Source organism: Pavona decussata, unplaced genomic scaffold, assembly GCF_977016875.1.
Source record: "Pavona decussata unplaced genomic scaffold, jaPavDecu1.1 SCAFFOLD_55, whole genome shotgun sequence".
Taxonomy (NCBI): Eukaryota; Metazoa; Cnidaria; class Anthozoa; order Scleractinia; family Agariciidae; genus Pavona; species Pavona decussata.
Window position 1 is genome coordinate 404,375 of NW_028145477.1, and position 22,554 is coordinate 426,928.

General features: G+C 40.6%; 2 protein-coding genes across 3 annotated transcripts in view; both read right to left on the reverse strand.

Annotated features, from left to right (window-relative positions):
* The window catches only part of LOC146480116 (membrane-spanning 4-domains subfamily A member 8-like), a 41,160-nt gene extending 27,419 nt beyond the window's left edge, over nucleotides 1-13,741 (reverse strand). The window contains exons 1-4 of one of the 2 annotated variants that reach the window (XR_014864780.1): nucleotides 13,532-13,739; nucleotides 11,210-11,278; nucleotides 6,113-6,364; nucleotides 3,661-4,410 (exon numbers count right to left, since the gene is read on the reverse strand). Coding sequence is in view for 1 of the 2 variants with exons in the window: in XM_085110000.1 (XP_084966126.1) it covers nucleotides 4,156-4,410; nucleotides 6,113-6,364; nucleotides 11,210-11,278; nucleotides 13,532-13,729 (774 nt within the window). In the remaining variant the exon portion in view is untranslated. Of the gene's footprint in view, nucleotides 1-3,156; nucleotides 4,411-6,112; nucleotides 6,365-11,209; nucleotides 11,279-13,531 lie in introns of those variants that run through there. The other variant, XM_085110000.1, reaches the window with a different exon arrangement.
* A 3,125-nt stretch (nucleotides 13,742-16,866) lies between these two features.
* On the reverse strand, nucleotides 16,867-21,942 carry LOC146480118 (uncharacterized). The gene is made up of 5 exons (XM_085110004.1): nucleotides 21,761-21,942; nucleotides 20,549-20,617; nucleotides 19,843-20,088; nucleotides 18,353-18,605; nucleotides 16,867-17,223 (listed from the first exon to the last, which is right to left on the reverse strand). The coding sequence occupies exons 1-4, from the start codon at nucleotides 21,923-21,925 to the stop codon at nucleotides 18,360-18,362; spliced, it is 726 nt and encodes a 241-aa protein (XP_084966130.1). The 5' UTR covers nucleotides 21,926-21,942; the 3' UTR covers nucleotides 16,867-17,223; nucleotides 18,353-18,359.
* Between the last annotated feature and the right edge of the window lie 612 nt (nucleotides 21,943-22,554).

The window sequence follows — 22,554 nt, forward strand, 5'->3', positions numbered from 1 at the left end:
CCAAACGAGCCAGCCCAGCTGAACTTGCTGAATCCCAACTGTGGTGGAATGGCCCTGATTGGTTGAAGAAGGAGAAGAGTGAGAGGCCAAAGATGCAGTTAACCGAAAGCCCCAAAGTAATGCCCGAAATGAAGTCAACAAAGATAGAGCAACTAAATTCTACCACCCTTATGACAGTGCAGGAAAACCAACCTTAGAGGGTCAAACCGAGTCAGAGTGGCAGTGTTCCGGTCTGGAGATTGAACCCGAAACGCTTCTCTAGTTGGAACCGACTGGTGAACATACATGCTCGAGTAAGGAGGGTTCTCCACAACATGTCAAAGAGGGGACCGAGACAGACCGGTAAAGCGTTATAACCGTACGAGATCAGAGAAGCTGAGGCAGAGGTGGTACGATCGTGCCAGCGCGAAGCATTTGCTGACGAATATAGAGCTCTTGTGTCCAAGAAGCTGATGCCGTCCAAGAGCCCACTAGCCAAATTGAATCCTGTGTTAGACGAAGAAGGCTGTATTCGTTCAAATGGAAGGCTTCAGTTTACAGAGTACTTACCTTATGATGTGCGATTCCCGATGATACTCCCTTGAGGACACTCTGTAACTAAACTCATTGCCAAGCATTATCATGAACAGGCCAACCATACCGCAGGAACCAGCTTTGTCTTGTCCCAAAGCAACCAAAAGTACTGGGTCATTGCAGCCCGAGAACAGATCCGAGAGTGGGAGCGCGAGTGTAACATGTGTAAACGAAGGCGGAGCAAGACCACTACACAGATCATGGCCCCAATTCCAGAGATCCGTCTTCGATTCACCTTCCGTCCCTTTGACAAGCAGCCGTTGACTATGCTGGGCTTTTTACCACCGTACAAGGACGAGGTGTGCGCCGTCAGAAGAGGTGCGGTCCATTTGGAGGTGGCATTTGGTTTAGACACAGACAGCTTTCTGAATGCCTTTACACGATTTACAAGCAGACGAGGAGTGCCAAAGGAGATGGTCAACGACTGTGGAACCAATTTTGTTGGAACCGTAAACGAACTGAAAGAACTCATCAGTGAGCTGGACCAGGACAAGATTCAGCAAAACAAAGCTCATCAAGGTGTAAAGTGGAGATTCAATCCGCCCGGGGCACCACACTTTGGTGGCATTCACGAGGCCATGATAAAATCAGCTAAGAAGGCCATCTACAGGGTTATTGGGAGCAGTGACGTAACCGATGAAGAGTTAATTACGGCAGTTACAGGAGTGGAAAGTCTGCTGAATTCACGACCACTTACCTACCAGTTAGCTCACTCTCAGGACATTGTACCGCTTACTCCAAACCACTTCTTGCATGGCAAGTTGGGCAGTCAATTCGCACCTGAAACCGTTTACACCACCGAGTTCAGTCGACGCAAACGTTGGCGAAAGGTTCAAAAGATAATTTCTTAAGTATGGAGGAGGCGGTTGCAAGAGTATCTCCCTTTGCTGAACAGGAGGCCGAAGGGGACAGAAGTAGTCAAGGATCCAAAAGAGAATGATGTTGTGCTTGTTTTGGATCCTAAACTTCCCAGAGGACGATGGCCGCTAGGACGCATCCTTGAAACTTATCCAGGAAGAGATGGCCACACCAGAGTCGCTAAGGTCCAATGTGGAGAGAGTACCGTTGTAAGGTCGATCCATAAACTCTTTCCTTTGCAAGAAAGTTAGGACACTCCCAGATTGAGAACAGTGTTTCAAACGTTTCTCGTTGTTATGGTTTATTGAGCTTTTTTTCTGAACAATCACACTGATCCTTACCTCCCAGTGTGGGGAGGGGGAAATGGACAAAAGGCATTTTAAGTCACGCGTCACGCAATTTAATGCGTAGTCTTATGCAAAGAATCGGATTTCATTTTTGATTGACAGTTATTTTATTGTGTAATTCGCACGCGGTCAGGGTTTTTTTAGTGTCGATACCGGAGACGTCGCTAGAGTCTAGAGAAATGAAAAAGCTAGGGAAACTGTGAATTAAACCGCTTAGTTTACCGTTCTGAATAACCGTTTGTTGTCTACGCAACACAGTCATTTGATCACACTCACGTTATTTCACACTCGATTACGAATGAACCGTACAATTAACGCTCACCATGGCTGCAAGCGACGACTGTATTGCGTCCAAGAAACCAGTTGCTCAGGCAGTAGGCTCTCCAGTGTGACGGATCTCAGAGGTAGTATTTGCGACACGGGCACATTTCTTTACGTCTAATTAATGTACCTTATACTAGTTTTTGTGAAGCGGGTTACCTTAGCGGGTTACCAGGCTCAAACTAGAAATAGATTTAGACGGTTCCATTACTTCTTCTGAAATCCCTATAGTAGGCTTCACAAATGTCTCGTGAAGCATACCTCGCTCAGTGCCTTGTGCAGTGTGGAGGGTATTTGCTTCCCCCCCCCCCCCCCCCCCCCTCCATAGAGCACTAAAATAGATAGACGAGCTGGATATGTCCGTAGAGTACATACCACCAGAGCAATCTATGCGGAGCATCGTGTCTTCCCCTGAAGATCGAGCTGCCAGCGAGCCGGCGACGAGTGGTCATGAACAGTTTACCGACGGACCACCCCATGCTCAGCATCGAGTGTTCCACTGAGGAGCCAGCTGTCCATGAACTGTCGACGAGTTATGCTGAAACAACCTACCAGCTCGTTGAATAGTGTACGAAGAAAGGACGCCAGAACAACAACATCAATGACACTTTATTATTTTTCAAAAAGGTTGCAAGAATTCAACGCCTCTTGAAGGGGGAGGGAGGGGGAGAGGGGATTGTGTCTCCTAATTCACTGACTGCCCAGGGACTGCCCTTTGTAACCTATGGGTTCAGGAGTCTAAAGTGGGGAGGGGGAGGAGGAGGGGGAGGTGAGGGTTGTTTCTCTTGACTTCTTGGAAAGTCTTTAAACAACATATCGTTTTCTTTTAGGGTGAAAGACCAACCTGTCACAGTCCAGTGCATGCTGGGGTAGCAGAAGCAGCAGTCCATCCTGCGGTGGGTGTCAGAGTTACACAGGAGAGGGGTGGGTAAGTGGTGGATGTTGGTGCCCTCGCTCAGGCTACTTTTTCGAAAATTAAGTAAGATATATGCATAGCACAATAACCGTTACAATTAACGGTGCATTGGCAGTAAAAGTCATTAAAACAGTCAGGACATTCTCAGTGTAGCCGTTTATTTTCTCGCACTACTTAGATTTGCTTCATTATATAATCACATGATACAAAGTTTAAGGGAAAAGCCTTCCTTTGACTAGCGACATTAGCGTAAGACCACAAGCACAAGTTCAGAACCTCCGATAACTTACTAGGCCCGGAAACTGTGTTGCTTGGCCAATGTCCTTAAGTTTTGCTTCAACTTTGATGAGTTGAAAGCTAAATTTGCAATTCTTTATCGATTTTCGCCGCCGATTGATGCGGACACACTTGTCGATTTTTTTCGCAGAGGGCGGCGATGTGGCAGTTTTGAAAATTCATGTGATAAAAATCGCCCAACCTGATGGGTTGACTTTACTGGCGATTCGCAGTAACGACCGTAGAAATTCGCGGAAACGGGCACACTTGGTGAATGCCGGCGAATTTAATGTCTGACGGGCCAGATATGGGCGATTTTATACACCGATCGCGCCGATCGGCGAAAATCACAATCGCTGCACCGGACACCTAGGCTTATGCTTTTGCTTGTGCCCTGTTAATATCGACTGAAGGAAACATAAGTCGAAAACGCGTATGTCGATAGTCTAGATAGTTTTTAAGGATCAACTTTTAGCTAAATCTTACAATGTTATATTCTACAGTGCCGCTTTGTGGCTATTCCAAAATGAGCATCGTTTGGAGCTGAGCTTTGAAAACTAACTAACGTGGTTTCACGAACTGTTTTTAAGTAATTAGGGAGCTGAAAATAAAACTAAGGCATGTAATTAAAATCAGTTAACAGATCAAAGATGTTAAGGACCAATCACAACTTGGATGACTGGTTACATCTAACTGCCGAGCTATTATTAATTTGCTAAGTTTTTTTTAAGTACACCAGTTTATAAGTCTGCCCCTAATCAGCCTTTCATCTCATCCTACAGCTTATATTATGAATATTAACTAGAAACTTTAGTTAGCCTGTTTAGAAACGATGGCTTACTGATAATGACGGCGTCAAAGATGTTACACATGCGACGGAGGTTTCATTGGCTCTTGAGGACAGTAGACTGTCGCAGGCATCCCTGTTGTTGCACTAGCTTGAGCCATTGCAGGATGACCTCCAACCTCTCCAGATGTAGGCACCAGGACCATGGGAGGCTGGACTGCCTGTGCGTGTGGTACTGCAACCATACCGTCACCAACTTGCACTGGAGTGGCCACAGGATAACCACCAACACCCGGGGTTGTTATATACCCAGTTGTGTTGTCGGTATACAACTGGAATACACAATGGTTTAAAAACAATTAAAGACTTTTTGGCAAACTCAAGAAATTATAATTCACCGTGGTGTGTCTGTATTCCAAGGAACATGAGACTTACAATGGCTGTCATCACTTTTCAGTTTGAACAGCTTCTGTGAATGTTTTCCAGTTCTTCCAAACGTCAAAGAATAACTGGTGTTTCCCAGTACTTTAACATAAAGGAACACCCTAACACACGTTTATTTACAATTTTCAGGAACTAACCTCCAACAGGAGGTCATCTCTTCCTTCGAAATATTTTATTTTCTTCATACACACGTTTAAATCCGTATTTGAGTGAGCGATATTTCCCGTTTTCTATCTCTTAACAAAGTTTTTAAATTATTCCTATCCATTCCTTTCAATAGTTTTTTTTTTTACCAATGCAGATAAAAACACAAATTCAGGTGAAGAACAAAATTTGAGATTACGAAATGAAGGGGATTAGGTATACGAAGGAGGAACATCTTAGCGCTTCGTATAACCAGAAATTTTAACGACAAAAATCTTGGCAAAAGAGAAATCTTCTCGGTTATTCTTACCTGGCCCCAGTTGTTCAAAGCGTGGATGACTTTATCCAACCGATAAGTCGCTATCCTGCGCATAAAATGTATTGGTTGGAGTACATTTTATCCGCTAAAAAGCGATTTATCTTATAGATAGAGTTATCCACTCTTTGAAGAACCAGGTTCTGGAAGATAAGGAGAGTAGTTTCTTACGAAACTGTGGTGTTGCGTCGGTAGGGGAATGAAAACGAATATTTGGTTCTAACCAGTATGCTGATAGGACATTTTGGTCGCCATAAAGATATTCGCTATATCAAAGAGCTGTTGTTTCGAGCGCTAGCCCTTCGTCAGAGTGAATCAAGAAATTGTTCAAGCTGTATGTGGTTTGTACAGTGAGCAGTGGAGCTACGCTAATGTATTCGTGGGGAATGATAATGAGAAAAAACAAGAATAAAACTTTTCGGAATTAAGAAAAGAACATCAATGACACAGGCATACTCGGAAAACGAAAATCCGATTACTCCCAACAGGACGGTCGAACCTATGGCCTTCCGATCACTAAGTTCGGACACTCTACCACTGAGCTTCAGGAAAATCGTGGGAGCTAAGGCCATTAAACTAAGGTTTATGGGTTCACTGAGCTATAGGATACTAATGGATTCTAAGCCTTTGTTGATCTAGGTTCATGCAACAAACATCTTACAAACTGCTAGGATTATAATCTTGATGTTTGGCATATATGGAATGGAATAAATGTCAGGGTACGGTATATTTTAAGCCGTGCTCACATCGTAGCTCCCACTGTTCATTATATAAACTATACAATCCACAACTCTGACGAAGGGCTAATGCTCGAAACGTCAGCACTCAAATATCTTTACAGTAACCACATACAGTGGACTCAATCATTCGAACCAAAACTTGTTTCCGTTGGATTCGCTTCGGACAGATCTTTACCCCCGTCCTTTGGAACTCTCGATTTTTCGAACCAAATTCAGTTTTCCTAGATGGTTCGAAAAATCGGTATTCCACTGAACATACATACTTTATGTGATACGTAGGTTAAGAAACTTGCAGCAAAACGATGATGTGGATCTACTAACCAATAACAAAATAAACTACGATATAATCAATTAAAAGACATTGTTAAAAACCAAAATATTTGTTCGTACCTGGTGCTGAGGAGCTGCTGCACAGCATGCGCAACAAGGTGATAGGAGACAACAGCACACTGCAGCCCAGATTCCAATGCCAAACTCAGCAATACCAAGGATCAGTATGATTGAGCTGATTGCCATTTTTGTGTCATAATTATAATAATAGCCGAAATAATCCCGATAGGCTGCAATGAACGCGCCGTAGCATATGATGATTATTCCTCCAAACACAGCAGATGTGATGGAAAAACCCATGAAGACACCAGCCTGGAAGATTAACGAAAAGCAAGCCTTTTTTTTATTTTCTTATCGGAATTTAAACATTACCCTAAGAACTTCAGTGAAAAAATTTTTCGATTTGCATAAAACGCGAATTTTTTATGAATTTTATAAGACGTTAAAATTGGCCGCCATTTTGGCCCACCATTCGCATTAGTCTCCGCTCGGTTTAGCAAGAGCTGCGACGTAGATTCAGGAACACGTGACTTCAGCCTTTCTCTGGATCTCACCGAAAACAAGTCGCGGCATTTCTGCACGTTTCTCGAAAATGCCGGAAAGATGTGTTGCAGCGAGATGTGAAAACATCAAGGACAGAGCAAATGGAATAAGAGTGCACAGGATTCCTTTCTTTGGCACCACATGCCCGCAAAGACTGAGGAGGCGAAAGAAATGGCTCGATTTTATGCTGGAGCGGAGGAAGATGTGGACGTCCTTGTGCTCGATGCACTTCAATGACGAGGATTTCACAAGGCTGATGAATTCAGGTTTAAACTTAAAATGTGAACTGAAGTAGGATGACATCGGCGTTTGTGTTTATCCTTCAAAACATGCTAAGCGAAAGGAAGACGAAGACCAAGAGCCACCTTCGAAGAGGAGCAGGGAAAAGCGAATGGTAAGCCGCTTTTGATACTGAATATTCACACCCGCTTGTGACATTCTAAGCGTTGTGAGGTTTATAGTTTGACCTCACTGTTAACTCAGTGGCAAGTTTTATAAAATGTGGCGTAATTGTTTTGGTATATATTCTCATAGATCGTGAGATCCGCGAAGTTTCGTTGAGGCCAAGCTCTCAAAAAATACTAGCACAAATGCTACCACTGATGTAAATCTGGTAAATAGATCGATGCGAGAACAGTGGCCCTCGGCGAACACAGAAAACATTGTAAACCACGATGTAGATAAGGTAGATAAACTGCATCAAGAATTCAACGAGCTCAAACAAATATTGTACCCACATGTTTTGCAGAATTCTGCAAACAATAAAAATGTTGAAAAGTACAACGGCGTTATCTCTGAAAACCTAACCACCACAGCGGGGGTTCAAAATAGAAAAAGGGCACAAAACAAATAACAAGCGCAAAGAGCGCAGAAAAAAATTGGTTAAAAAACGGATTGAGACACAAAGAGAAAAGCACGAGAAAATATGATTCGTAAAGAATTTTTCAAACCAACAACTTAGCGACAGCCTGTTAGCGTTTAATATTTCTAAGGCCCGGTTCATACGTCGAACTTTACATGAGCCGAAGCTAATAATTTGGTTCGGCGCATGTAAAGATCGACGTATGAATCAGTTAGGATCGACAGATTTGTATTTGGGTCGACCTGCCGTTCTATTCGACTGCGCCAGTCGAATAGAACGGCAAAAGTTCGACTTCGATTCAGACGTCGAACTTTTCATGTGCCGAATCAAATGCATACGTTACGTATAAATTAAATAAATTATATCTATCCCAGAGGTCTGTGCATTCCCTCGACTTGGCATGTGCGCAAAGGAATTCATTCTGAACAAGATGGCGGGAAAAGAGGAATGTGCTTGTTCTTCTTGTTTCGAAACAACTGAATATACTTCTCTGAGATGCGAAAGATAAAAAAAAAGAATCTATTCTTGAAGTGCACATGCACTTCAAACAAACCGACAGAAACTTTCCAACACAGGCTATATCTAAGGCGAAGCCTCAAGACTTCTCAGAACAAAATCTTCAAAAACAACATTTGAAGAAAACATTACTCTATTCAAACAGAGATTACGCAACAGCGGTTACCTCGATAACCTTATAAATAAAACTCTTTCAGAAGTCAACCTCCGCGAAAGAATGTCGGCACTACAAAACAAACTAAAAGCCCGCAAAAACATTTTGAGCTATGTTATGGAATATCGCCCCTCTCTACCTAACCTAAAACAATTCAGATGAGTAAATACAGGAGCCATAATCAGGGATGGAGACCGTAAGTGTGGGGTCCACGCGTCCCCATGAGTTGTACTATAAAAATATATTTTTAGAAAAAATTGCCCTCATCCCCCTCACGTCATAAACCCGCGTGAATACACGAAAATTTGCGTGGGGCTTCTACCTTATATGTGACACGGAAAGCAGCTGAGAAAAAATTCACTAAAGATAAAATATTTCTTACCTGTCTGAGTACATGTCCGTAGAGTGTAAGCTTTTTTCATTCATTGAACAGTAGCAACGCACGCAGCGCCACCGTTTTGGCGCCTTTTTGACTTTACTGTGAGAGTCATGTGATCAATAGACCGCTTATTCCAACTTTTCCCGTCTTCTTTCAATTGTTATCTTTTCCTTTGTGAGAGTCTAATTCCTTAAATGTGGGCACTGAGGAGATATTCCCTGGCAGAATTTTAAAATTTCGACGCCAATATGAACAGGTAGAAAAAAATTTAAATTTCTCCACGCGCGATCCTGGCCGCTTACACGCGTGCGCGCACGCGCGTATGGCGCAATTTTTTTCTAAAAATAGATTTTTTGGTACAACACATGGGGACAAGCCCACAAGTCAAAATGGCATCTCGTTACGGTCTCTATCCCTGATTATGGCTCCTGGTAAATGACACTTGATAGAAAATCAGCCTCTGCTAAGGGAGATCTACAAAGACCCTTCCTTACTGTCGTACAGAAAAGGGAGATCTTTGAAAGACGTGCTAGTAAGAGCAAATTAGCTTTGAAGGTCATATTCTTCCTATCTCGACCTGTAGGAGCCGTGTTTGGCCTATCTTTATTATTTTACCAAACAAGCGAATTCATCTTTCCCGCCATTTTGAATCTTGTTGAGTAAAAACAGCAGCCGCTGACCACAAAAATCTACTTTCTCACCTTAGCTTTAATTAAGTTCGACTTCAGTTAGGTTCGACGTCTGAATCAACTGCCGAACTTAATTATTTGGGTCGACCTTAATAGGTATTAGATTCGGCTCATGTAAAGTTCGACGTATGAACCGGGCCTAAAGGGCTCAAATTTGTCCCGACACCGGTGACAGACGCGAATATATATTTACATCAGACGCCAACTCTTGTTAGACTTCAAACATTTCGCAAGACGTATGCGCCTAAAAGATACAATGGATTTCGTAAACTTTATAGGAAAGACCAAGGTCTCTCAATATGCTATATAGATATCAATGGATGCAACAAGCTTGTATAAAAATATACCATAGGAGGAGGGAATTACAACAGTATGCAAAGCATACGAGGCACTCCACAGCAATAAACCTCCTATACTGTCGCACTACCTCAAAGAAATACTTAAACTTATTCTTCAGGAAAATTCATTCCAATTTGTCAGAAACCGTTATCTTCAGACCCATGGAGCTGCAATGGGTACAAAAATGGCCGTTACGTTTGCAAACATATGGCCGATATTGTAACAAAAGTGATAAGTCAAAGCAAAACAAAACCAATAGAATGGAAACGTTTTATTGATGACATTTTCTCACTGTGGGACAGTGACAAAAAGGATATTAACCTGTTCATTGAACAAGCTAACAACTTCCATCCTCCAATTAAATTTTTGGCTGAAATTTCAGAGAACGAGACAAGCTATTATTATCACAAATCAACGCGTGTCCTTCCTGTAGTTCCGCGAGAACAATGTCGCTAGTCAGCGCTTCCCAATTGCCTTCGAGTTCCTCGCAGCAGTAGCACTCGCTAATATTTACTAGCAGATCACGGCTACAGTTACCACAAGTACACCTACAGGGAAAATAATTCGTTCGAATGTATGTGAGTACTTGGCCATAGTTTTGACAGATGATAATGAAGAGCGCGTACTCAAAATGCAAGGTGAGAACTTTACCATCCACTAACACGCACTCTATTCTCCAAGCGTTTCGTTAAATCTTCCTCGAGTCGTCGCTTCTCCTCTTGTTCCTTGCTATATCTTTTTAGCCATTCTTTGTCTGCTATAGGCTCGTCTGCGTACGGTTCGAGTGTATTATCATCCTCACACGTATATATATTACTTGTTTCGTGGACGCCATCTATCGCCTCGACTTCGACGCTCTCAAATTCGTCCTAGCTGCTGTCTTCAGCGGTTTGCTCACTTTCCGTGTCAGATAAGTTTTCTGCCAAGGGATATACTTATTTGGAGCTAATTTTTTCTTTCCTACCGGTGAATCTGACGATTTTCTTTCTGCCGCGAATGTACTTTACTGAAGGTCAAGTGAGTGCATAGACTCGATCGAGAGTTCCTGAATGTACGCCACAGACTATGTCACGTGGCCCTATTGTGAGCCCGTCGGCATTCTCATCAGCAAGGCGGGTGGACCGCAATAAAATAGGATTTTAAAGATTTGTGAAATTCATAAAAAAAATTCGCGTTTCATGCAAATCGAAATATTTTTTCGCAGAAGTTCTTCGCGTGATGTAAAGATTCAGATGAGAGAATAAAAAAAATTCCGTTATGGGCACTTAAATGACCATCTGGATTGTTCGTTGAAGTATACGTTGTTTTACGATGGTCCCATAATGGTTATCATTATGAGGGTATCTTAGTAAATAATGATATTCGTGGCGCTGAACTATAGACGGGTTGACAGATGGATGGATGGATGGATGGATGGATGGATGGATGGATGGATGGATGGATGGATGGATGGATGGATGGATGGATGGAGGTGGACATTTCGCTTGGGCAACATGATGAAAAGCAAATCATAATCCTAGTAAACTAGAACCGCGACAAAGCGAAAAAGGAAAGAGTATTCTGGCTGAAGCAGGATAATGTGATGAGAAAAAAATTCTGAGGGGAAACAGATTTATTCACATTAATTGTTGCTTTCTCTTCATCAAATCTCTAGTCCAAAATATTGTTTACTTACAAAAACGTTGCGTGAACGAGTGATGTCTCTTCCAGTCCCAGGAATGCCCAGACCTCCTGTAACGCACATCTGCATTAAAACAAGTTACTTAACATCAGTGTTTCTCTTCTCTCTTTAACTTACATTTTCAATGGACTGATGTCTGATTCTATCCAGTCAGCTCAAGGTTATGTAGTGGATCACTCTTTTATATTCAACTTCATGTTGTCCGTCATATTTGTATTTGCTCAATAATAATTTAAAGGGCCCTAGTCAACCACACCTTTGTTTTTGTTTATATGCAAGAGTTTGGCCATTATATTTTATTCGGAGCATGTCGAAATGAACGAAATCACTATGAAACTACTAAAGATAATGAAACATATTTTCAGGAACGCAACTTACAGTAAAGCAATAAGATTTCGCTCCACCATGCAATATCAATAATTTCGATGGCATCGAAAATGGCGGAGGCTTACTAAGGTCCTTTAAGGTAAAAACTATGAATGCCCACTAATACATTCCTTGCTCGAAATCTTCCTTTCGAAGATTACCATTATAAATATTTAAATATTACAAACCAAGTCACCCAGTTTGCATGGTTAATTTAACTATTAGGTGTGTTAAGTTTTAATTTGCATATGAATAGAATAATATTTCCTGTCTGGGACATTTCCTAACTACTATGTTTGACCAAATTATGTGAAAATTCGCCACACTCACTAAAAAAACCTACAAATGTTAAGTTATAATCCGACAAACCCAAAGACTGATGTTTGGCGGAAACGTCATTAACTGCAGAGCAAATGAAGAAATTACCATAAAGGACAGACGGATTGAAAGGGCCGTCAAGAAATTCGTATATTAATATTACAACAGCCGTCGCGTGCCCGGAATCACGCGTCACAAGGAAGACAGCTTTTGTTTATCTTACAACTCGGCGTGATCAACGATTGCTGCTCGTCGTTCTTTCATTTAGTACGTTTGACTTTATTGCGGCGCGCGGTTATCAATAACACGCGACCTATCGCCTTCAAAAGACTCCTATAAAGTTGCGTTTTAGTGGACGTCAATCATAAAAAACCCGTTGAAATTATTTTGAATTCTTAGATCATTTCAAGGCAACAGAACCAAGAAATTGGCAGTTTTATCCGCTGACAGATGGTAGACTTTATGAAAATTAATTTCCAAGCCAGTTTATCTAAAAGAACGGGCATTGTTTAGATGAGGCCGTATTTGTTTGAAACATTTTAAATTGCTACCCGTAATAATTTTGCAAAATCAGCGACGCGTGCAAGCGAGGAAAATATAACTTGCAGTGAAAATTTAAATTTTTAATTCAAAAGTACCTTTTCTTTTCCCTTGATCTGGCTCGGAAATCAATTTAAATAAAGTTTACCTTCTCTTAGCGAGGTAAAATTTTTAGTTTTTTACGGGTTACCTTGGAATCTTGACAGAATTAAAAATAATTTCAACGGCTTTTCTTTGATTGACTTCCACCACTGAACGAAACTTTATCCAACTCTTTTGGAGACGGTAGGTCGCGTGTTATTGGTAACCGCTGTAACATTATCCAATTCCACTTGGTCTCTTCGAAAAATGCGCGAAACGACCATATCTGACTATATGACGCGATATTCGTATAGTTTTTATTTGTAGAGTCAAAAAACCTATTTCAGTACAAAGTAAAAACCGGTTTGCTAACGTACGCCTGCTCCTCCTGTTTTAAGTTTTCCTCGTAGTTTTCTTTCTTAATATTCATCAGAACTTGATGTTAAGTTAGATAACAAAACTCTTATCAAATGTGGTTTCTTTTCAAAACTAAGGAGCACAGCTTGTTTTGACAAATTTTGGGGTGTTCTACAAAGTTTTAAATTCATTATATACATAATTATGTACAATGAAAGCTCTGTGTATATGTACAATAATGGTGCTTTCGATTGACCCTATTCTGAAATAGGAATACATACAATCATTCGAAGAAATCCCTCCTAAGAGGTTTTGGGAGTTACTGAAATACAAAATCGCTCTTAAATTATCATGTGTCGGCGAACGTTTGCATAAATGTCTTCCCAAATCTACTTAAAAGAGACACCTAACAGTTATTCCGGTTTAAACATTTCTTATTCCGCAATACGGTCAATCGAACGCAACCTAAAATAAATGTTTCTAAAGACGGGCACAAGACTCATTATGTGTCTGGAGGAACTATCTTCCGTTGTGTCTTGATTATGAGCGACGCACAGCGAAAGATAGTTCTTCTAGACGAATAATGCGTCCTCTGTCATAAAAACGGTCAGATATTCTATCGTCTCGTAATGACTCAATGTCTTAGTTACTCACCCATACGCCGATCCAGATACCAAAATACCCATAACCGGTCCAATTATAATAAAACTCGACCACGCGATCGGCGATACCGAAGCAGATCAATAAAACGCCAACAGCGATGTGTATCAACGCAAGAAGCCTCGCCATTCTGGCGACCATGACTGGGTCAACCGCCATGTTTGCAATCACCCACAAGGAAATAAAAATCATGCCACCAAGTCGGCTTTTAATAATCAGATGCCTATTGGCTGTTGAAACAAACAATTCAATATTAGCATACCTCAGTGACCGACTATCACCTAAACGTGCAATCTGATTGGCTACACAGGTGCTGTCTATCGATCGATAGACGACACCTGGAGCTGTTGAAAATGGCTTCCACTTCGCGTTTTCGTGAAGTTTGTGAAGAAGACGTACAAAACGTTTTGCAAAGTGCCATTCCAGAAAAAAACAAAAAAAGCTACAAAGTATGGAATAAAGATTTTTAAAGGTAAGTGCAGAAGGCTTTCCGAAATAAAATGCTTTATTTGAAACCAACAACAAATTACGCGTAAGCGTACTTAGGTTCGCAAGTAAACAAAACAAAGTTGTCAAAGAGAAGTAACAATTGCGGTTCTTGCTTTGTTTTAGACTGGTTTTCAAACCAAAAAGAAATATTGCAACACCCAATGAACAACAAACCAAAGCCGAATTAAACACGTGTTTGCAGAGGTTTTATGTGTCAGTGAGACAAACAAATGGCGAACCGTTCAAAGTCTCTTCACTTAAAGCCATCCGAGCGGCCATTGATAGATATTTGAAGCAAGCACCTATCAACAAGCCGTGGTCTATCGTCGGTGTTGATGAATTTAAGAAGGCAAATGATACGCTAAATGCAGTCTGTAAAAATCTGATGAAAGAGGAAAAAGTTGGTCCAGTTGTTCATAAAACTCCCATCACAAGCGAACAATTGCAAAAGCTTTTTGAAAGTGGTCAACTGGGAAAAGCGGATACAAAGGATCCTAAACAATTACAGCAAACCGCGTGGTTTTACACATACCTGTATTTCGGGAGGAGAGGAAGAGAAAACCAACGCAGTCTCTCTTCAAATATGTTTATCCTCCGCCAAACACCCCAGGGTAGACGATATTTTGAGTTACGAAGAGAGTTTCCCGGGAGCGGTTTTGTCGACAAAAAACCATCAAGGCGGCGTAAACGGCAACACCGACGAAGCAGACGCCAAAATGTTTGAGGTTCGTGGTTCTCTGCGTTGCCCCGTACAGACCATGCAAAATTTTCTGAGCCACCTTAATCCAGCTCTTGACTGCCTCTTCCAGCGTCCAAGAGATGTCAGCCCATCCGATTCAAGCCCGAAGAAGAAAGCGTTTGGTATTGCAACTCACCCGCGGGCGAAAAAACCGTACTGTCCAACATGATGAAGCAAATGAGCATAGCCGCCGGGATTGTACTGCTCACTTAACAAACCATTATGTCCGAGCTACCTCGGTTACCGTCGTGTCAGATTGTATAATGTCGAGGCAAGGCATATTAAGGCTGTGACTGGACATAAGTAAAACATGTCGATAGAATCATACAGTGCCCGAGTGTCGTTTGAGCAAAAGGAAAATATGTCAGGCATCCAAAGCTCGTTTGTGCTTGGAAACCGCCAGCCGCTGCAGCAGATCAGCAACCAAACTCAACTGGCACTACCTCCACAAGAAAGCACCGGAGGTCTTGTACCGGCTACTGCAGGCCAGATGTCCAGACAGATTTTTGATCAGCCAATTAATATGCAGAACACAAGCACCAGTTATACTAACCAGCCGTTTTCAAACACGTTTAACAACTGCACAGTGACCATAGTTAACAGTAATTACTTCCGATGAATCCTCAGTGGTCCATTTCACTATATTCAGCCGATTGTACTTTGCTGTCAATTCTTTTCCAGAATTTGAAAAGGAAAAGGTTTTTGAAATTAAGCTTAGTTTGAGCTTAACATCATTTTTGTTTTTTACGGTTTGCAAGCTTCTGAGACTGCGCAATGTATGGCGGGATCACTGTGTAGCTTTGTTTTTATTGATGAATGAACTTTGATGAATGAACTTTGCAAATGCACCAGTTTGTCAGAGCGCGCGCGATTTAGCATGCATCATTGCACAAATGTATCAAAATTAATGAAATAAAAAATATTTTTTTGCTTGATAGTTCGATCTCTCTCGGTTTCTACCGCCCTCGATAGTTGGCGAGGGGCGATTGAAACCTCGCGCTTGCCGTCTGATTGTTTTAAAGGTCACTTGCATAACGACCATCTTTTGACAAGGTATGGCGGATATATCCCGGATATTCCGCTCGTTTCGCTAAAAACTCGTTTCACTACAAGTCGATTCGCTGCATTATCTGAAGTCAATAATCTGCATACCTGAATATATGGGCGGCCGCCGTTTCCACCAAATATACAAGAATTTCAAATGATTCAGACAAAAAAGAGATGGCTGTCAAGTGTCTATTTAATACAAATAAGCGTACACATGAGACGGCACCTCTTGCTGGTACGTCAATCTTCGAAAATGGCTACAACTTCGCGTTTTTGTGAAGTTGAAGTTTTTGTGAACAATCAGACGGCTCGCTCTCCGTTTCTATCGCCATCGATAGTTGGTTTAGCCTAGTGTGGAAAACTTGTAAAACGAAACATTCTAGGTCAAACACAAACAGATTACATATCATGCATCAAAGTGGAATGAATAAAATGAATGAAACTTTATGTACCCTCGTATCTGATTGACGCTTTTAAAGCCTCTAGCAAACTACATGCTAATGTACCGAGAAAAAAACAAATAATATGTTCATTTGTAATTAATAAGTGAAAGAGTTATCCGAAAGATGAAATTTTTAGCGCTTCTTGTCTAAATAATTTGACATTAGTCATTGACCTAAGCTCGTCTGAGAGAGAGTTCCAAGCTTTGGAAGCAGTATACACTGTGGATTTCAATCCATGCCAAGTGGTGTTAACCTTGAGCAAAACTAATTTATAATGTAGTGGTTAATGACACGATACGATTACTAGAATAAGAAAGAAGACTGAGCACGTTTTAGCCTGACCGATCGCTCTACGTGGCTCCGTCTTGCATATTAACCCCACCCCCTCCCCTCATAAAAAAAACACTAGACTTACACCCCCTCCCCTCATAGAAAAACACTAGACTTAATTCTCAGTACCAATAAAAAAATTCCTGCATCACAGTGAGATTTACTATTGCTTAGCTTTTAGTCCTTTTGCTATGAAGGACGTTTATACCTGAGGACGTTCCCTAGAAGAACGTTTCGGCTGAGATTTACGAAAATACTAAGAACATACTCCAGGCTGAGAGTCAGTTAAGAACATCTTTATTTTTCCCATTTAAAATGAGAGGTATATATTAAACAGGTAAACTTTAAAACTTTTAAACTTTTAAACTTCAGTCTATACTGACGGTCTAAATACCAGCACTAGGTCCATCAGTTTATCGGTAGTGTCCATAAGGCAATGATTTAATATTTTTCTCTTAATTATTTATTTTGTCCTTTTATGTTTTAAATTCTATATTTATAGTTTTTTAGCTTAGTATTGTGATTTATTCTTTTATTGTAAATCAGACGTAATTTAGCCTATAGCTGCAAGGTTTTTGATTAATAACCTATACATCTATCTATCGATCAGTAAGAAGCTGTCGGGTCTGCGATGGAATCTATAGAAAAGAACAAGAAAATAATTATGAGAAAAATCATTAGTCTAATCATTTTTAAATGAACATATATCTACAGGAAATCAGTGGCTTCCATGCAATATATTGTGCTATTTCTAAAAATGTTATTGAAGAATTCTATTGAATAAATTTCGAATTAAGGACGGTGCCTACTAATAAGAAAGTATTTTGTGCGGTTTATGAATATGCAGGGAAAGAAGATCTTAGCTACGGCTACTGAAATCCAAAAATAAAATTGGGGGTAACCAAGCATTTTATTTAAAGATTATGAAACAACCATTTTCCAAATTGAAGCTTTATTATCTCTCAAAAATGCATTGTTACCCCAATTTTCTTTTTGGATACCAAAAGCACTTGCTAGGTTCTGCATTCTCCGAATAGTTTTAAACCGTCCAAAAATGTCCCTGTAGTAGTAGGCACCACCCATAGGAAACCTAAGTATCTTGAGATGTGCAGAATGAATGCACAGTAACAAAAGTAGCAACCGTCGTTTCTTCTTTTCCTATTCCCCACACGGTGAGAAATAACTGACGACGATAATGAGACCCACACCCGGGTCAGAAGAGGTCTGTGCAGGTCTTTATCTTTATACCCAGGAAACTTATTAAACAAATAATTCACCGACGTAAACAAATAATCCCCAATCTTTTTGTCGAATAATATGGAAAGGAGAGTCACCGGCTAAATTTGGGAACTTTACTCATGCAGAGCGGCATATCCAAGAAACTGTAATTAAATTACTGGCGGTTCACTTTGGCACTTTCTGCCCTGTCACGAGATTTGACATGAGTGAGAGAATAAAGGCGAGATTTTGACTCGGAGCTAAAGGCAGCTTTTCTCGCACGTCGCAAGGACATACACCACGAGAAAACTTTGTAATTCATGATCAGTTTACTTTCATCTCGGTACCAAACCTGAATGAGAAAATTCCAAAACGGAAATGTTGGACTCAGAAATGAAGGTCCTGTCACTGACGGTGGAGCTTCTAGTGGAATCACAGCTAATAACACCCCCCAGGAGGGGGGGGGTCTTGTTTGCCCGCCGGTAAATAGGCTTACACCGGCAGGGTATCCAAACCTTACTAACATGCAAAAGACTATCCATAACAAACCTGTTATCTAAACCTGTTCCTTCAGTGGAATGTACTGTCCCTGCTTCTGCTGCGGTGAGTATTCTGTGGTTCTCGATGCCTCAGTGGGGGAAAACTGAGTTTGTCCACCTACTGTTGCAGATACAGGTACCAGGACCATTGGACACTGGTGTTCCTGTGCACCTGCCTGCGTTGGAAATGCCACAGGGACAGTACCTGGGCCTTGGCTCATCACGTATCGAGCGGGGTTGGTGGGATACGCCGCTTGCTGTGGCTGTCATTTATGTATAATTGATAAAAAAAAAACTGAGATTAGTTACTAAAGAATCTTTTGGTGCATATCTTGTCTGGATATTCATCGATTTTCTAGGGGCGGGTTTACAAATTTTTAACTAGTATCCGTGTTATAAGATATAAGATAAGATATAGACTCATTTTTGAAGAAATGAACTGCCAAGAGATCGCTTTTTTACAGTGTTATACGCCAAGAAAATCACTGGTAACAGCCGTTCTTAAAGTGGGTTTTACATTGAAAACCAGTAAGTTCGAAATGAGAGGGGGAAGAAAGAATTAGATACGCAATGAGAATATAATAGTACCCTGGCGTCCTAGTCACACGAAATGTACCTTCCAATTCACTTCAGCAAAGTCTAATTAGAACCTTTATTGAAGCATGCAGGTTTGCGTTTGGAAATATAACGCTGACGGAGAGGATTTTTTCTTCTTTCTTCTCAGGACTACACTCACCCGGATGATCATAATTTACGTACTTTTGATATATATTTAGTTATTTATTTATTTATTTATAACAGTGTTTTTACAGGGTGCTCTCTCGCAACATGGTTGTTTTCAGAGAGGCCCTGAATATAAAAGTTACAAAGAAATAGAGATTTAGTTACAATTATAGTTAAAATCTGCACTGCTAGACACATATATGATAAGAACTCGTATAAATACAACGTGCTACAAACGAAATTCAACAGATTAATATCAACATATGAAACATATATTTTAAACTGCGGATGAAAGATTAAATAGAAAGATCCTCGCGGTTAGTGTGCAACTTAAGCAATTGCGAAAGGAAAGCCTGAAAAGAATTTGCGTGCTAATAATAGGTTGCGTACTAACTACGAGGATCTTTCTTCTATTTAATCTTTCATCCGCAGTTCAAAATATGTGTTTCATATATTGATATTCATCTTTTGAATTTTCGTTTGTATTTTATTTATACCAGTTCTTATCTTAATCTTTCATCCGCAGTTCAAAAAATATGTTTCATATATTCATATTCGTTTATTCATCGTTCACAGGTATATTACGAACTCACAGTATGACAAGCGCCCAGTTGGCTTGATAGCTCAGTTGGTAGAGCACCTCACCAGCATCGCAGAGGTCATGGGTGCGAATCCCGCTCTAGCGTGAATTTTTTCCAGGCTTTCCTTTTGCAACTGCTAAGTTGCGTACTAACTTCGGGGAACTTTCTTCTATTTGATAGAAATTCGATACCTCACCTGTTTCGGTATGCAGCACATACAAGGGTTAACCACACAGCAAGATATTGCAGCCCAGATGCCGATCACAAACTGGGCGATGCCAAGAGCCAGTATGATTGCATGGATGGACGTTATTACATCGTAATCCTTGTCAAAGTAATCGAATTGATCCCTGTCTCCAGTAGCAACCATAATACCATAGATAGAACTGATAATGCCTCCAAGGACAGCAGAAGTGATAGTGAAACCCATAAAGATACCAGCCTAAACCGTTAACATAAAAAGAAGAAGATGAATGCTACTGGAAAATAAGTGTGTTATTGATACACTGTTAATAGCCCACTTTACTGTTGTATTCTTAGTGATCTGGCCTTGGATTGGATACCAAGGCAAAGCTTCACTGCTTTTTATATGTAGATCATGCCAGTTCTTATACGAACTATTGTAGTTTACATTACAGCATTAAGTATTTCAAGAATAACAATTGTATCCCAAGTGTTATAAAAAATTTTTCCAGTTAATGCGTTTTTTTGGGAAAGATTTCCAAAGAAATGTTTAACATTCCATTCAAACGCCGGGAATACTGGTCGCAACCACGAACAAAATCTGCGATTTTAAAGAACGGAAAATTTAATCACGCCGTGAAACCTTGTATAGAATGAAGGCAACGTATCGCGTTTACTTCTGTAAAATTTTTTGGAGGTCTAATTCAAATCATACTCACAAAACAATTGCTGGATCCAGTTCGGTCTCTGCTACTGCCCGGCATACCCAATCCTCCTGTCAGGCACAACTGAAACAAAGCAGACATAAAGCTCAAAACTTCGGAACTTTTAACGTCGTTAAATTTAACGTATTATCAGCCTCGACCGATAGCTTTGAACTTGAAGATTTTGTATATATTTGAATGTAAGGTAATCCGTTTCAAGTCCAATAATAGCATTTCAATATGCTTTTACACTGCATTTAATTGTATTTAATATTTCGTTCTACTTGTATTTAATTTAGAGGTAATGTATTGTACACGACCCCACAAGCTTCCAGCTTTCATATACATCGTGTATAAATAAAGGCAACCTACCTACCTACCTATAAAGGAAAATCACCTTGGATCACTATTCTTTACGTACGACTGGCATTCAGATACATGTTCTCTAGGCTCTCTCTGTCTTCGCAGTGTTAACTTCGTTTTGCAATCTAGAACACAAACGCGGTTCTGTAGAGTGGCGAGCTGACAGCTGTTAGTGGATATTTTACACACTGCACCGTTGAGTAGTGCAGCGAACCAAATTCTCTCCAATTTATTTATTTTATAATTTGTTTTTAATATTACATCCCGCGTAAGGCCGAGATTAACGCATGCAGTCCGGTTCGTCATTTTATCGACTTCCTGTGTTGGTATGAGTAAAGGTAAATAGCGCTGCGACCGCGTGAGTAGGAGAAGCGAAAGAAAGCTGACAAAGAGCGCCTCAAGTTGTCGTTCACATCTCGCGTTAGCTTGGAAAGTCAGAAACGACTGAGTCGGGCTTTTAATACTGACCATTTTTCACAGGAAAGCCTTTCTTGTAACCCTTTCTTGGACTTCCCATAGGAAATGGTAGCCCTTTCAAATACTTATAGAAACACTACATCTAATTTCCTGTGTTGGTATGAATAAACGTAAATAGCCTGCGACCGAGTGAGTAATACGAGTAGCGAAAGAAAGCTGACAAGGAGCGCCTCAGTTCTACCAGGAAGTTGCCTTCATTTCTCGCACTAGCTTAGAGAGTCACAAACGACTGCTACGCAAGCTAAAACGTATATAAATTATTCGATGGCGACATCTTAACAGCCAATATTAAGCGATGTTTAAAAATTTAGGACGAATTACATTCGCGTGACATTTACGAACGGTCCGAACGAGTAGCTCGGCTTTCTTTACAGAGTAATCACTTACCCAAACGCCGAAACAGATTGCACAAATTGCAGGATACGACGATAGCCACAACACAGCATCAGCTATGCCAAAACAGGTCAATAAAGCACCAACAACAATGTGTGCAATGGCAAGCAATCTTGCCATTTTTAAGGTTGCTTCCATGTCGTCCGCCATCTTTAGCATCTCAGACGGTCCGTTGTGTCACGGTTATCTATATTGTATGCCTGTCAGCAGCGAATGACGTCACTCGCAACAAATAATCCGAAGAAGCGAAGGTAAACAAATAAGTTTCACTCCGGATGTTCGATTTTCGTGCTTTGTTTCATGTTTTTGTCACCGCGCCGAATATTCATCGAAATGAATACATGAATACATGTGCTGGCCGTGCTGTTTCGGAGTCCAGCGATCGCATAGACAGTGTTTATGAGGTTTGCGGTGGGAAGAAACTGCAATCTTCCCCGCTTTACACTGTCACGACATGAAAGTAAGTAAGTAACCTTTATTTAAACACGATAAGTATTCAAGCTTTGCAATTTGTGGGGTCGTGTGTAAGTAATAAATAAAGAATAATTACAAAATAAGACTAAAATTTTACGGTAAAAAAATTAATGTAAAGTCTAATCTAGTTTAAATAAAAATTTACAGCTAATAATTTACCTAATTATTGCCAATATCTAACTAAAAACTCATACGAATGGGCATTCGAGTCATCTTCTGAAGTATTTATTCGCAAAGTCAATGCCCGCTTGACCAAGGTAAGATTGTTGATCATCTTACTGAAGCTGTTTGCACTGTTCGCCATTCGGCATCCA